Source organism: Pinus tabuliformis, chromosome 3_2, assembly GCF_031772625.1.
Source record: "Pinus tabuliformis cultivar Carrire ecotype Pingquan chromosome 3_2, CPIR1, whole genome shotgun sequence".
Classification (NCBI taxonomy): domain Eukaryota; kingdom Viridiplantae; phylum Streptophyta; class Pinopsida; order Pinales; family Pinaceae; genus Pinus; species Pinus tabuliformis.
The window spans coordinates 878,819,487-878,836,256 of NC_142302.1; the positions used below are offsets into that span (position 1 = coordinate 878,819,487).

General features: G+C 37.7%; 1 protein-coding gene across 3 annotated transcripts in view; it reads right to left on the bottom strand.

Moving 5' to 3' along the window:
- The window catches only part of GI (gigantea protein (GI)), a 103,626-nt gene extending 89,060 nt beyond the window's left edge, over window positions 1–14,566 (bottom strand). For 2 of the 3 annotated variants that reach the window (XM_089417116.1, XM_089417115.1), the window contains exons 1-2: window positions 14,347–14,566; window positions 13,442–14,000 (exon numbers count right to left, since the gene is read on the bottom strand). In XM_089417116.1, the coding sequence (XP_089273242.1) occupies window positions 13,442–13,528 (87 nt within the window). In that variant the 5' untranslated portion in view covers window positions 13,529–14,000; window positions 14,347–14,566. The remainder of the gene's footprint in view (window positions 1–13,441; window positions 14,001–14,346) is intronic. The other variant, XM_089417114.1, reaches the window with a different exon arrangement.
- Window positions 14,567–16,770: the final 2,204 nt, after the last annotated feature.

Here is a 16,770-nt window from a genome sequence, read left to right on the forward strand (position 1 = left end):
AGTAAAATACTAACATGTCTCTTGTTTTACCTTCTCTTCTTCCTCTTCATTTCTTGTTCTGCGTTGTTTAGAAAAAGAAGCAAATTTAAGCTAAATAATACCAATGCATATTACCTTCTTTCTTTTACTGCCACCTTCTTTGTTTTCAGTTTTTTCTTCAACTCCTGAGAGAGAAGCAAATTTAAGCCAAATTCTGTGGCTGTCCTCAAAATATTCAATATTGAAAGTTGCCTCAGCAACTAATTGTAATTAACTATATTATATCCTATTATAATAGTTGCACAAACCAAGGCTTTTGTTCCCTGCCAATTCAAATAATAATAATAATAAATTTTAAGGTCACATCCCAGCCACACCCGGGGGCAGATCAGTTGGCGATGGCCGTGTAATGAAGTATTATGTAAACTAAGTAATCCAAGGTTCAAATCCCCCCAATTTCATGTGTGAACCATGCGTTGAAGCACATGTGATTTCACCTAGAGGTCATAGTGGTAGCAGTTGGAATCAACCCAATGTCATGCAAGTACGAGCTTGGCCTGGTTGCCAATTCCTCTAGTCACAAAAAAGGTCACCTCCTAGCCAATTGCCAAATTGAGATATAATCCTCTTCTCACAATGATTTGACTACTTAGTCTACTCAGTACATGTTAGGATATTCCAACACATAGGAAATAATTAAGTATAACTTGGTCTAGTGTATAGTTAGGTAAAGTGATCTGTTTGTGAGTGATGTCCTTTGGTGTTCTATCTAAGGAATTTACCCTGTAAATTCCTACATGGTATCAGAGCTATTCGAATGTCGCATACGTTGGTGATCCAAATCCGAAGTTGGTACAACTGCATCCAACTATTGTTTCCTATATCTACAGTTTCTGACTGCTTTCGGGCCAAGAGAACTACTCTATTGTGTTAGGAGCATATGTTCCAGCGAAGAACCTCTTTTGTTTCACGCGAAAAAGTTTTCGATAGCCCTAGCTACATCATTTTTAAGATCTGGAGGTATAAAGTATTTATTAGTAGTTATAGTTATTTATATCTTTATTTATTTCGGTTTATAGTCTTCTATAATTTTTTTTATTACCAAATCTATACCTTTCATTTCTGTGTATGCTCTTTGCCCCGCGACTCTGTGTGATCTGGGCAAACCAGAAACAGAAAGAAATGATTTTTCTCATGCGTATGCTCTTTTCTGCCGAGCCTTAGTGTGATCTTCGGAAAATCAAAAATATTAAGGAAAATATCTAGTTTCTAGGCAAATCTAACTTTAACCGTAAAGCTTGGATACTTTTGCTTGTTCGTTTGGTTTGTGTGGTTGTTTTTTTGTTTTGTAGGAAAAAAGGGGTTTTTCAAGTAAGCACGCACCCCAAAGCTTCAATGAGCAAAAAAAAACCCTTCCTCCTTTCCAACAATTACTAACCTTTTAAATTAGCTCACTTGGTCTAAAGTTACTTTATGAGAATAGAGGTCTTGGGTTCAAGTCTTTCTTTTTGTTGAGTTACTTTTTCAAAAAGCACATGTAAGTTATGTTTTAAAGTTACTTTATGTAAAAGTGTTCTCACCCATTATAAAAAGTGAGTCACTTATAATTCTAAAGTCACTTTATCTTTTATTTAAGTTACAATTTAGTGGATAGTTCATAAAGTACCATTGTAAAAGTGACTTTCACTTATTTATAAAAGTGGGTCACATAAAGTAATCTTTTTTTTAAAAGTGAGCTAATTAGATTAAATTTGGAAAGGGGGGGAATTTTTTTAAATATAACATTATCATCAACTTCCAAACATTCACGTGGTTTGTTGGCGTCTTCAAGAACTTTTCTTCAAAAAGCCATAACTTTTTCATTCAGAAACCATTTTCAGAGCCGTTTTTTTTAATCGGCTTAATTTTTCGAGATCTTTCCATTTGAACACTTAGTTTCAGCGTATATAGCATCAGTTTCTTTTAAAATGGAAAGTCTATGCCTAGCTATTCTTGACAGCACCAACTACTTCCAATGGCTATCCTACAGAGTGTTGCAGGAATCGTCCCCCCCCCCAAGGATCCAAAAGCAGATCCGCGTCCCGTACAGATCCGCCACCGATCCTTCGGCTGAACCGCGGATTGGAAAATCGGATCCACGGTTCCTCCTTTTTTTGGTGGTTCCTGCAAAATTGGATTCTGTGGGGGCCCGATCTGCGACTCCTACTGCCCGATCTGCGACTCCTACTGCCCGATCCGCGGTTCCTATTTCTTAATCCGCAGTTCCTATTTCCCGATCCGCGGATCCAGAAAGGATCGGGTGTGGATCTGTGGAGAATCAGTTGTGTATCCACCGCGGATCATGAATGGATCCGAGAGAAGGTGGACGGTTCCGTGGGGCTTTTTTTGTTTTTGGAAATTCCGAACTGTTCTATGAGGAACTACACTTTCCAAATACTCCCAATGTGCCCCTTGATGCTCCCTAGACGCTTCCTGGATGCTCCCTAATGGTAATGTTAAATTCTTAACGTAAAAGTGACATTCTCCTTTATCTTTCATTTCCATCCTTTAAATTAAATTTTTAACATTACCATGAAATGACTCGGGATGTTTGAGAGTGGTTCCAACCTCATCAAACTTCATATGGAGAAAATAGAATTTCATATCCGATTCAAAATTCAGCAGACTTAATAGTTTTCAGGATCAATGGGACTGTGGCGTTTCATTGGATTATGTCATGTATGAGGTCATGTGATTGGCATTTAATCAAGAGCAACAAGCCCTATATGTAACCCAGTGTTGGTGTTATTGATTGTTGAACTCCTTTGTCATGGCCTTAGCAATTATGTACCCTTCACTCAAGTCAAAATCATTGATTAGGCATGTTAAGCTTTCTCTATCATATTATAAGGCTTGGATAAGTTGTTTGATCAAAATTAGGCAATGTTGACTAAAATCCCTATAGAATTGAAGTAGAGGCAAAGGCTAGACAAGAGAAGAGGATCTAGATTGTAGATGGTTGATGCTGGAATAATTAATCATTAATGTACAGTGGATGCCATATCTATCTTGATTTATGTAAAAATATGCATGTTTTCATGTCTTCTACAACTAATTTGGTATTTTGGATGTTTTTTAATATAAATGCAAATATATATATATATATAGTAGACGCTTCGCTTCCTAGATTTTTGGAAAATGACGCTTCCACATCCCCGCTTCCAAAAAACGTCCCTATTTCGTCCTCGCCTCGTGCAACATTGATCCTACATGGTGGATTTACTTAAAAGTAAAGGTCTTTATAGAATAGCCTCAGGCCAAGAGTCTAAACCTCAAGATGAAGATAAGCAAGCCAAATGGGAAAATAAGCAAGATCAAGCACGTGGGTTGATAGGGATGTCTATTTCTCCAAACCTTAGATTCCATATCGCAGAAATTGATACCCCCGATGAAGCAATGAAAAAGCTCAGTAATGTTTTTGGAATTAAAAATGAAATTAGAGCCCATCAACTCGAAAATGAGTTGCTTACGTTGGACCCCAATAATTTTTCTTCCATTGAAGATTTTTTGTCCAAGTTCAAGACCCTTGGACTTCTCTTGAAAAGCGTTAAGTTTAAGAAAGAAGATGGTAACCTTATCTATTCCATTCTTACTAAAAGTTAGGATCAGTTTACTCTGTGTTTGTTTCCACCTTCCATTCTACTAGAGAAGCCTTTATTTCTCAAGGACAAGCCTACAAGTCCCCCTCATTTGATGCCTTTTGTGATTCTTTAATAAGAGAGCAAGAAAAACTCTTACATTTTGGTTTTCTTAATACTGGAAACTCTTATAAGAAAGCCTTAGCAGCATAGCAACAGCCAAGTTCGAAGAATCTTAAGAAGCAGCATCCTAAAAAGAATGGTCCTAAACCAAACAAGAGTCCTAAGCAATTTCAGTCTCATAATGAAAAATCAACTCAACAAAATGATAAGACAATTAAAAACAAAGGGAAGAAGACTGATAGACATTGCAACTTTTGTAATCGTGATGGCCACTTAAAATCCAAATGCTTTAAGAAGATGGAAGCCTTGGAAGCAGCAATGAAGAAGCATAACATCCATTTGGAGCACTCTTCAACTTCATCTCCAAGAATAACACTTTCTGCAAGTGGTTGTCAAGCATCTCGGTCTGGGTATGCATTAAATGTATCTTCTTCTTATCACATGGCTAAAAACAAAGCCATGTTTTCTTCTTTAAATGATTGTAACACCAAAAATATATATGTTGGTGATGATAGATCTCTTAGTGTTGTAGGGACTGGAACTATTCATCTAGACAATGGTCAATTTAATGATGTATTATGTGTTCCTACCTTATCCTGCGACCTTCTATCTGTATATCGGATAACTCATTCAGGTGAAGGTAAAACCGTTGAATTTTCATCTCATGATGTTGTAATTAAGGACCTAAGAGATCCTAGACAAATTTTAGCTACTAGCATTGTTGATGATTCTACAAGGTTGTATAAGTTCAACAAATTTGGGTCATCAACTCTTCCCTCAGTATCTGTTGCTCATAATGATGAAGTGAGCAAACTTTAGCATGAGCAATTTGGTCACTTAAACTATCGCTCCCTTCAAAATCTGTGTAAAGAAAATATGGTGACAGGTCTTCCTATGGTATCTTGCAAAGATGGTGTTTGTTCCGGATGTGTACTCGGAAAACATCATCAAGATAGTTTTGGAAAACGTGCCTCTTGGCATGCCTCAGCCCCTTTACAGCTTGTGCATAGTGATTTATGTGGTCCACTTCCAGTTGTTTCATTCTCTAGCTACAAGTATTTCTTAACTTTCATTGATGATTTCTCCAGACGCACTTGAGTATACTTCTTAAAACTCAAGAGTGAAGTCTTTAACATGTTCTTGGCCTTAAAGGCCTTTGTTGAGAAACAATCTGGACATCAAATTCTTAAGCTAAGATCTGATAATGGCAGAGAATATGTTAACAACAAATTCATCAACTTTTGCACTGAGCATGGAATTCAATTGCAACATACTGTTCCATATACTCCACAGCAAAATGATGTCGCTGAAAGGAAGAATCGCACGTTAAAGGAAATGGTTAATTGTATGCTTCAATCTAAAGGACTTAGTTTAATTTTTGGGCAGAAGCAATTAACTGTGCAAATTACATAGTAAATCACATTCCTACTAAAGTTTTAAAGAATAAGTCCAATTAAACCAGATGTAAGTCACTTTCATGTTTTTGGAAGTGAAGCATGGGCCCATATTCCAGATGAGAAACATAAAGCCTTAGAACCTAAGAGTGAAAAATGTATTTTTGTTGGATATTCTAAAGATGTTAAAGGATATAGACTTCTTCAACCTAAATCTAAAAACGTTATCATTAGAAGAGATGTAAAGTTTGCTGAAAATATATTGGCCTATGACCCTAGTTCGGCGGGATGTGCCACCTCTCCCTATCCCTTCTACTTCTGAAAAAATTCCTTCTTCAGATAATGGCAGCGAGGATGACAATCCTCCCCCACCTTCTCGAGATCCTCCTTCAGCTCCTCAACTTCCAAAATGGGTCTGCACTACTCGGAATGCAGCAGGTGCTCTTGCAGGTGATCCTACAGATCAACGTCGTACACATTCTCAGTTTGATAGAGCCTCTTCTTTACTGGCTCAAGCTTCAGTGAATTATGATCATGATACCTTTGCAGAAGCTTCAGGCCATCCAGATTGGGATGCAGCTATGAATGAAGAATATCATTGATTATTGGTAAATGATACATGGGACCTTGTCCCTCTTCCAAAGGGACAAAAACTTGTTAGATGCAAATGGGTTTACAGAACCAAGTTTGGACTAGACGAAAAAGTTGATAAACATAAAGCTCATCTTGTTGCTAAGGGTTTTTCATAAGTTGAAGCCATTGACTATACTAAAACCTTCTCCCCTGTTGCCAAAATGAACTCTATCCGCCTTGTTCTTTCCCTTGCTACCTCTTTCAAATGGGAAGTCCATCATATGGATGTTAAAACTGCCTTCTTGTATGGCAACTTGCATGAAGAAATCTATATGGAACAACCTCTTGGCTTTATACAAACATACTCCAACCTTGTATGTCGGCTTAAGAAATCCTTTATGGTCTCAAGCAAGCCCCTCGAGCTTGGTATGCCAAAATAGATAGCTTTCTTTTAGATACTGGCTTTTATAGGTGTCATTCTGACAATACTGTCTACACCAAGAAAGTGGGTAAGTCTCTTATCATTCTTGTTCTTTATGTTGATGATCTTATCCTTACTAGTAGTGATCCCAACCTTATAAACCATGTGAAGTCCAGCCTTAAAAAGCAGTTTGAAATGACAGAAATAGGATACTTACATTATTTTCTTGGTCTTCAAGTCTTGCAATCCAAAGAAGGTATTTCCCTTTCCCAGTCCAAGTATGTTTGTGATCATCTACGCCACTTTCACATGGAAGACTGTAAGCCAGCCCCTTCTCCCTTTCAATCTGGAGCCAAACTTTCAGTCACTTGTACTTCCCCTGAAGTTGATGCTACCTTATATCGTCAGCTTGTTGGAAAACTTTTGTATCTGACCCATACCCGTCCTGACCTTTCCTTTGTTGTTGGCCTTGTTGCTCGGTTTATGCAAAACCCACATGAAAGTCATTGGAAAGCAGCTAAAAGAATACTTCGTTATGTTCGAGGTACAGTTCAATTTGGGATTCATTACAGTGCAGAAGCATCTCCTCTATTGGTTGGTTTCACTGATTCTGATTGGGCTAGTGACCCCGATGATCATGATCGGAAGTCCACTGCAAGTTATGTCTTCACTCTTGGTTCTCGACCTATTACATGGGCTTGCAAGAAACAAAGTGCCATTTCTCTTTCTTCAGTAGAAGCAGAGTATCGTGGCACCGTTGAAGCTAGTAAGGAAGCCCTGTGGCTTCGTCAGATCCTATCAAAGTTTGGTTCTCAGTAGCAACATCCGACTACACTTTGGTGTGATAATCAAAGTGCCATTCAACTATGCAAAGATCCATCCAGTCGAACATCAGCGCAGCAAACACATTGAACTACACATGCACTTCATCAGAAAGCTCATTCATGACCATGTTCTTGAAATGCAATATTATTCAATTGATGATCAAGTTGCAGACATCTTTACAAAGGCTCTCACAGAGGCGAAGTTTACTAAACTTCGATTTATGTTTGGAGTTCAGGAAGTTGTCACTAAGGGGGGATAGGCTCTAATGCCTCCTTCCTTCTCCTATTATGTCATCTTTGTACATACTTCAATCCTATCCCAATTTGTTCTTAAGGGAGGATGTTAGGATATTCCGACACATAGGAAATAATTAAGTATAACTTGGTCTAGTGTATAGTTAGGTAAAGTGTGTTTCTTTAGTATGTACTTTTTGTAACTTACAATCCGACGGTCACGATATCTTCTAGAAATGAAATGATCCGGCGGTTCATTCTCTTTTCGGTATTACCAACACTTGATCTGTGGCTTAACACCCGATTGGTCCATGATCTCTATTTAAAGAGCGTGGAGGGTCATTTGTTAGAGGACCGTTCATGAGAGAAGCTTATGTAAAAAAAAATCTTTTACATTAATAAATTACCTGAAGTGGCCGCATTAGCTCAGGCCTTGGACTGTTTCCCTCTTTGAGGGTTTTAACCAAGTCAAGAATACTGGTGTACTGATCTGTGATCTGTTTGTGAGCGGTATCCTTTGGTGTTCTATCTAAGGAACTTACCCTGTACAATACACACCCTACCCACCTCAAGATTCAAACTTGTAGCCTCAAAGAAGAAGACATGTTTTTAACCTTTAAGCCCATTCAAGCTATAATAATCATCAAAACAGGCAAAAGATTGAAGTTCTTTCAGATTTTGAACAAGGAAGTCTAGACCAAGGTTACTTGGGAGTGGGAACAAAAACGAGGAGCGGGAGTGACATTTTTAGAAGCTCCCGGATTGGAAGCAATTTTTTATATAATATATATTTTTTATATTTTGATGCATATATGTCAACAAAAGCATGTAGAATGATGAATTAGATATAAAAAGCATAAAAAATATAGAATATAGATTGAACCATATAACAACAATCATCTAGAAGTTATAATCAGTAATCTTCATCAACCACATCCACAAGTTATTAACATACAACATACTGAGTCTCATGATTCATCAATCTTAAAGTTTCAAGCTTTCAAAATTCAATATATAACATTTATCATAATTGATCACCAAAGTTGTACTTGTAAGTTAAGTGTAACCATTACAACAAAGAATATCTAGCATGAAATTAAATTAAACAACTTTCAACTTTCACGAAGCATCATATTCATAATTCATTACCAATGAGTTATAATTGCCAACTTCAAACTTCAAACTTAAATTTTCATATATTGTTTACAAAAAATATCATAATAAATATGAAAGAGTCAACAGTTATTAAAACTACTAGAAAAGACGAGTAAATCTATTATCTACAACGTCCTCTTGCCGCCACGAGAAATGTCTAATTTCTGAGCAGGTCGTGGTGGTCTTCTAGGAATCTCCTCTCACACAGTCGCACGACCAAAACCAGAAGGCACATGCCCTTCACATGAGGATGTAGATGGAGGCGGCGGCAGCAAAGGAACAATACTTGGAACTCGAGCACTGGCACTGCTTCTGGATGGTGGGGGTGGCATGGTTGTTGTTGCTTCATCTTCATCTCTCATAAGTTTTGCTTCCAATTCTTCAAGATGTATAGTGTCATCCTCCAAATTATCGTCCTCTAGGTGGTTGTCCCAAATTTTATATGTTGGATCCTCATAAGCCCAATCACAATAATGACTCAACAACCTCAGGTTGTAGTGCACATAAACCAAGCTTTCTATTAGTTTTCATTGAGTCTGTTTCTTCTCACATTATGTATGAAGTTGTAGGTGCTCCAACACCTCTCTGCAAAAGAAGTATTTACAACCTGTGAGAGAACTTTTTTTTGCCAATTTTGGCAGAAGTCCCATGCTGCCATATGCTTCCCACCATGTGAGAGCATCAAACCTATCTCTATCTTCCATTGCATGCAAAGAACCAAACAAACCAGTGCAACTGAAGTATCTGCCTAATTCAAGATGCAAATTAGCACACTCCTCCCTGTCAGGTACCAACTTGTCTAATGCTTGCATATATCTTGTAGATACCTTTGGATTTGTATGGGGTTTGACCTTAACCCCACCCCCAAGTGCAGGTTGGCCCAACCAAGATGGAGAGTAGTATTTTGGCATAAGGATATACGCCAAGGCATGTAGTGGAACATTAAGTTTATTCCACCATGTACACACACAATTGTGAATCAATGTATACAAGTTGGGATCATCTTTCTGAACAATATCTTTTATTTCCAACATGGTATCCATCTGCTCATACACTTCCCCAATCACTGGTTTATCCATATCTGCAAAATGAATCATGTTATAAATGGGCTTGGTGAATTCCAATACTTGCCTCACACGTGCCCAAAACAAACCATCAAGAGCGATCTGCTCCACCTGTTCAAAACTTGCTTGTCGGTTGCATTTGTAGCCCTATCCTTTAATACCTGCCAGTGTGGACTTGATACCATGTTAGTCAATGACTCTCTTACCTTCAAAAGGCGCCTGAAGGTGAGCTAATAGCTAGCAAATCTAGTCTTCGCAATCTTCAACAACTCCAATCTTGAGTGACTGCGAAAAAGCCCATGGGTATTGCTATGATTTGTAATAAATTTTATCATTTGTTTGCCTCTCTTGTACAAATCACCAATCCATTTGTATTGTTGGTTTTTGTTCTTAATAATATCATGCATCAAAACGTTCATTGTGTGAACCAAACACCAAGACCAAAATATTTTGGGGTATTTATCCTCAATAATTGCTCCCTTAGACTCACAAATTAGCAGCATTATCAGTGATGACTTGGATGACATTGTATGGCCCAATACGTTCAATTGTTTCAAGTAATGGTTCTGCAATGTTGATGTCGGTCTTGAACTTCTCTGAGTAATCATATGCTGAAAGAAAGATGGCACCACTAACAGACACAGCAAGAACACTTATCAATGGCTTGCCTTTTACATTTGTCCATCCATCAAATACAATGGACACCCCATGCTCAGTCCAAGAATTTGTCATTCTACTCAAAGAATGTGATATTTTTGCTTTTTCATGATCAAGTCCAATGGTTCTAGCCTTGTCATACCCAGGGCTCTTGTATCCTTTGGGGGCATCATTTATGGCAGAAACCATTTCATGCCAATAAGGTGAGCGAAGAACATTGAATGGTATCCCACATGCATAGAGAAACCGGTAAATTTTTTAATCCACATCATTCCTACACCCTTCGTCAAGGAAATCTGATATGGTTCTACACCTTAAAGAGATGTTTGTTCCTGTGCCTCCATATCCACTGCCATGGGAGGATGTTGAAGGAGTTCTTTGTGCATGTTGATGTGATTGTGAGCTATGTTCAAAGAAACCCTTTGATTTTTAGATTTTTATTGGGCTTCCTCCTCTCCCCTTATGTATTTGGCTCTATCTATTGCTGACACACTTGCACAAGTTTTGATTCCTATTGGTTTATCTTCATCACATGGCCCTTTCCCACAGAGGTGCCTTCTAGCACGGGTGTATGAACTTGTGTAAGTTTTGTTGCAATGGGGGCATGCAAATTTAGTGGTTCCACCCCCTTTCCCTCCTTCAGGCCTAGAAACATATTTCCACAATGGGGTTTGGTCTTGTTTAGTTTTTTGGGCCTCATCATGTTCACTCTCTTCCTCCTCACCAAGGTACTCCTCTCCAAGGTTTTCATCAAATCCACTATAACCCACTTCTTCATCCTCTTCTTCATCATGATCAACCCTCCTTCTACTCTCCAACACCATAATAACCAAAAAAGGAACCAAGAAGAAGAAAATGCCAAGCCATATAACCATGATGTTTGAACTTTGAAGTTTTGAGTCTGCAAAAAAATGGAGGAATGGGAATGGGAAATAGAGAAAAAAAAAAATTAGCAATGAACATAAAACAAAACAAACAAAAAACAAAAAAAATGATAGATTACAGTGTAGATCCTACCTCTTTGGCCTTCAATCCCAAGCTCCAATCTCCCTTGCAAGCTCCTCAAGCTCCTCTCTCTTGCTCTCTCCAAGCTCCTCTCTCCAACCTCCAAACTCTCTCTTGCTCCTCTTGCTCTCTCCAATGGATGAAATTGTGAATAATGGGAGGGGAGAGGGTCTTTTTATCCTTTTCCCCCTCCCCTTTCCCTCCCTTTCCTCTCCCTCTCCGTCATCGCACCTCTCTCTCAATCACGCGGCCTCCTTTTCCAACATCGAACGGGAGGGTTTTTTTCGAGGGGGAGCAGTCGGAAGCGATCGCTCCCCAACTGCTCCTCCTCTTAAAAATCCCTCCCAGAGTGTAGGGGAGCGGTCAAGGAGCGACCACTCCCGACCACTCCCCTAAACAATCCCTAAAAACCTGGGAGCGTTTTTTTAAAGGGAGCTCCCCGAGTATAGGGGAGCGGTCAAGGAGCGACCACTCCCAACCACCCCCCTAAACGCTCCCTAAAAACCAGGGAGCATTTTTTTAAAGGGAGCGCGCTCCTGAAATAGCTCCCCTGCGCTCCCGAGTAGCTCCCGAGCGGAGTGCAAATTGGGAGCGGGTTCATGAGGGGGGGTGTGTTCCCCCGCAACCCTGGTCGGGACTATGTTGCCAAAAGAACAAGCCATTTATTGCTTTATATTTCACCTTTTTCTGCCAACTGAATTCAACTAACCTTCCAAATCTGTTTTTAAGTCCTCCATCCAGAATTCCAACCTTCAAGTATTCAATTTCCAAAATGTTCTAACCATCACACAATTAAATTTTTAATAATAATTTTTCCCTTTTTGCCTAGAATGCAGTACACTCAATTAGGAGTACAAGTGCAGACTGCAGAGCCATCTTTGGAACAATGTGACATATGCATATCATGGAAAGGACGCAGTGATTTTCAAGTGGAAGGCATTTTCGGTCAACGATGATTCCTAGATTAATAATTTAATTCCCATAGGTTGACATTTCTTCTTTGCAAAATACTGTACTGGCTCTCACAGAAATTTCAAATAGACGTGAGCTGCATTTTGTGCGCATATTGAACACATCGATCATTTAAGAAAGTTTGTTTTCTGGGTTTGGCCTTAAACTTATTCCAAGTGTGCAATTTCATCTATGTCTATCCAATTGAATATATGAGCTGCTACACCAAAAATTCTATATTGTGAATGTTATATGATAAGATTCGATATACCAGAGGCAACCCTGGCAGATGTCCATGTTTGCAAGCAATAACCAAAAATTGCAGAGGCCGATATAGCATATATTGACAATTCTATGTCACATACAAGTGAACAAGGCCAACTACAACTGGTAAAGATGGCATTCAGCTTCAACCGTATTGGGAACTAGAGTTACATGCTTCTGATAAAATGAAACTGTAGACCATCTCTGCTGCATGTTGGGTAGATACAAACTTCAAGGCTTCACCTTAGTCACAGACATAATGAGGGGCCCTTTGCTTTCATATTTTTCTCAAGTTAGTTTGGAACTTTGAAAACCTCTACTTTTTCAACTCTATTGGAGTAGATATCCACACCTATCTCTCAATTGGGTCTTAGCCTGAGTGGTTGAGAGGAGTGTTATCCTCTCCACCCAAGAACAATTCCCATGAGTGACATGTTGAGCTCATAATGCATATATTGTTGTATCAGTTTTGAGTCATGAAGAAACTGATTTACCCTAAATACTACCCTCGGAATGAGAGGAAGTGACTAATGGATTTCCCATATATATATTTCATGGGAAATAAAAAAGATATCCACACCAATCAGGCTAAATGTATGCACTGATGGGAAAAATGATCTCATATTGAGCATTATAACTGGAATTTACTATTGACATAATCGGCAAAGGATTTTTCCTTGATGGTTTCCGCTATTACTGTTATCAAAACCAACAATTGCTCTAAAATGAAAACATTGGAAAGTACCTTATAGCATAAATGGCAGTGGAGATGTAATGATAACCCACTGTTTGGAAACTCTCTTGTCGACCATGAATCCTATTAGTAATAATCTATAAAGCTACCAATGGAAAATAAAAGCAAGGATAATGTAAATCACGGTTTAAATCGGAGAAATGTTTTAGACACTCCACCTTCAGAAAACACATTGAGATTTTACTTTTGATAAGAATATCTTTGGTGAAAATTTTAGTTTGAACTTTGAAGTAAATTTTCACAGAAAGACAACACATTCTTGCCAAAAAAAGGAGGCAACATTTGTAGCAACAGGAAGAAAAGCTATCACTGCAGAGGCTAACCAAACAACACTCAAAAACTCCATAACTATTAACTTGAAAACAGCCTTTGCTAAAATGAAACATACAAAACACTTGCAAAAAAGTGAGAAATATTATTACTTACCTGTCGTTGCTGTGCATTTTGAGGAGGTGGCCGAAAGAGAGAAGAATATTGTAGGCCTTGAATCCACTTTTGCTTTGATATAGACATCAATGATCAAATCCCTTCAAGTAATCTGCGCTTTTCTCTACCGTTGCTTCCAGGAAAGATGCTTATAGATTACTCAAAAGACATGGACTCCTAATGCTCTCTAATTTTGTTTTCTCATCAATCGGAAAAACTTCATTTTAAGAAATACCGGTCCCTTTTGGATCTATGTCAACACAAAATCTAGACATCGGGTCTCCAAATGAACTGCTCTCCTTAACACCAATGGACAAAATGCACAGAAATGCACTTAACACTGTCCTGACTCATTTTAACAGCCCTTCATGTGGACAAGACGCACAGAAACACACTTAAACTTTAATGAATACGTTTAACAGCCCTTAAGGTTAACAAGATGCTGTAAGAACCCATATACTCTCATTCCCAGCTAAAATATCCTCAAATGCTGTCAAACTTCTCTGAACAAAAAGCTGGAGAAAGCGTCACAGCTCCCACACTCAAATTTGACAGGATCCTGACCCAAGGAACAAGAAAAACAAAGACACACGATATAAGCACAAATTCAGCTGTTCAAAACACCGAAAATTACTGGCGAAACATCGCCTGTACATCGAAAAATGAATTACGCAGTCCAGAACGCATAAAATGTATTGTTTTTCCTTTTAAATAGGGAGAATTTCAACTGTTCAAGACGACAGGCATAACTTTAGAAACAAAATCGAATTCAGCCGTTCACGATGTCCTCATATAAGATGAAAGCATCGCCTTCGCAGCATTTAAGGTGAGTCCTCGGAATATCCACTTCCGCTCTGCTTTAAAGTCTGTTAAAGCATGTCGACCTGTTCAAAGCTTCAACATACCTTAAATTTCAAAGCCCGCGGTCAATTTCAGCCAAGCGTAGCTCGCGAGGCTAGAAATAGAGTGGCCTTCGATGATCTGAAGCTGTAAAAAATCGAGTCTTTGAAAGAATTCGCAGCAATAAATTGCAGTTTGCGCAGCGAGTGAGGGTTTAAAGCTTTTCTTCTCGTTATTCGTTTGTGTTGTTTTTGTTTAGGATTTCTCTGGCTGTTCAACGTGCTCCGTCCGACATGGCATTTAGGGGCTGCTGAGTTGGATATGATATTTTCGGATGTATGTATGCATGCATACATACCAAGTCGATGCCATGCACAATACATGGATACATACATCATATACATGCATACATGCATATGCGTGATCAGGAATATTCCAGCAACATGGACATATGGGGCCTTCAATAATTGTCCGCAGAATGGGAACGGAGCTGAAATGAAATTCAAATTCGTTGAGGTAGGTAAGGTTATACATTCCAAAGTCATTTTCTATCATTTCATATGAAGGTTGTTAATTGAGATTTTCAATGGGATTTGACATTAAAATTTATGTTAATATCAATGGTGATCATGATTTAATTTATCCTAATATTAGTAATTAATATTGATCGTGATATATTTGTGTTTATATTTTGGTATAAATTAATTCTCAATAAAAGATTTTATTATTTTGAGATAAATATATTTAATTATTATTATTTAATTAGAAGAACATGAAAAAGATGTGAGAAAAGTTAGTTGTGGTGAATTTATACTTAGAATAAATTTGAATTTTTTAATGGAGAAGAGATTTAATGTTGAGTATATATTGAAAGTTTACGAGTTGTATATGTATCTTTCTATTTATCTAAATAATGAAGTTGTAAAATGAGAAGTCTTAAATGGAACTAAATCTACGAGTATGTAACAGTTTTCTTTAAAGTAAATACATAAATATTTAGCTCAAATAGACCTCAAAGAAAGAGAGCATAGAAGAGATACAACAACACAAGAATGAACTCTATTGGAGGTTTATGAGAAAAGACGAGAAGAATGAGCTTTGTTCACAGTTTAGCTCGAAGAAAAAAAAAAGTGTATATATATATAATCTCTTAATTATATAAGAGATGCAATGTTAAATGCTTCATCAAAAGTCAATAGGTTTCATGTATCCTAGTCACCTAAATAATAGGGTAGTAAAACAAGAAGTCCTAAATAGAGCTAGATCTGGGAGAATGTAACGACTTTCCCCAAAATCAGTACATCAAGGCTTCATTCAACAAGACACTCAAGAAAGATGAGAAGATAAAAGATTGAAAAAAAAATGAACTTGGCTAGATGTCTGTGAGAAATAAGGGCATAGTAGTCTCTCTTAACGTTGCATCTCAAGAAAAGAGAGTAATACACCACAATGAAATTTCACTCTACGCGGCACTTAAACTCTTTATCATAAAAGAGATCCAACTTGAAGTGCTCCAATAAACATGTGTTTCTTCCTATTTGCTAAATTTTAACAATAGTAAGACAAGAAATGCTTGATGGAGTTAGTTGTAGCCTATGTAGCTTTTTCCTTCATAAATGAGTATTTTTTAATGAATATAATAACACACCATCAACCAAGGTTCATTGGATCAAATAAAGTGGGGTATTGTTATTGCCTCTACCATGGTTCAAGTGTCCCAGCAGCATGTTTTGCCTCGTGGATCACTCATGCTTATGCTTGTGCTCAAATTTTCAATTAGGATCAAGTACAAGTCTCCATGAGTTTGACATATTGGAATACCATATCCTTATGGTTGCTTAGCCAATGGTTTAAAAATTGAATCTTCCATCCATATTAATAAGGAATGCATGCCATTAATGCTCATATTATCATAAAAGGAAACTAAAAAAACAACAACACGCCTCATTTTTCAAATAAAAAAGATATCCATGTTTGTCACTTTATCAATAATAAAACAAGGAACAACTCTACTCTATTTGTTGCAAATTGTTATATCCCCACAACTTTGTAAACAAGCATAAAATATCAAAGGTGGTTACCTTGTTGAATACCCCTATTGGTATTTTGGGTAGGGATTCATAACCACAAGTAAAAGGTAATGAGTTCTAACCATTGAGTGGTGTTGATAGATTACGATAACTCCATTCATATAAATAAAATGTTAATGACATGAGTCTCTTATTGAACACCCACTCTAGTGCGTTGGTTGACTCCAATACACATGTAAAAGGTCTTGAGTTCTCACCCTTAAGTGATCTTACTGACTTGTGACAACTATGTTTAGCATGGATTTATTGTCAAACATCATGATCTGGGGTTTTGATTAAGGATTTATATCCATAAGTGACAGGTATTGAGTTCCAACCTTCAATTGTTCTTGTTAGATTGTGACAATTGTGTTCTCATGAATAAAAGATCAACGATGTGGATACCTTGTTAAACACCCC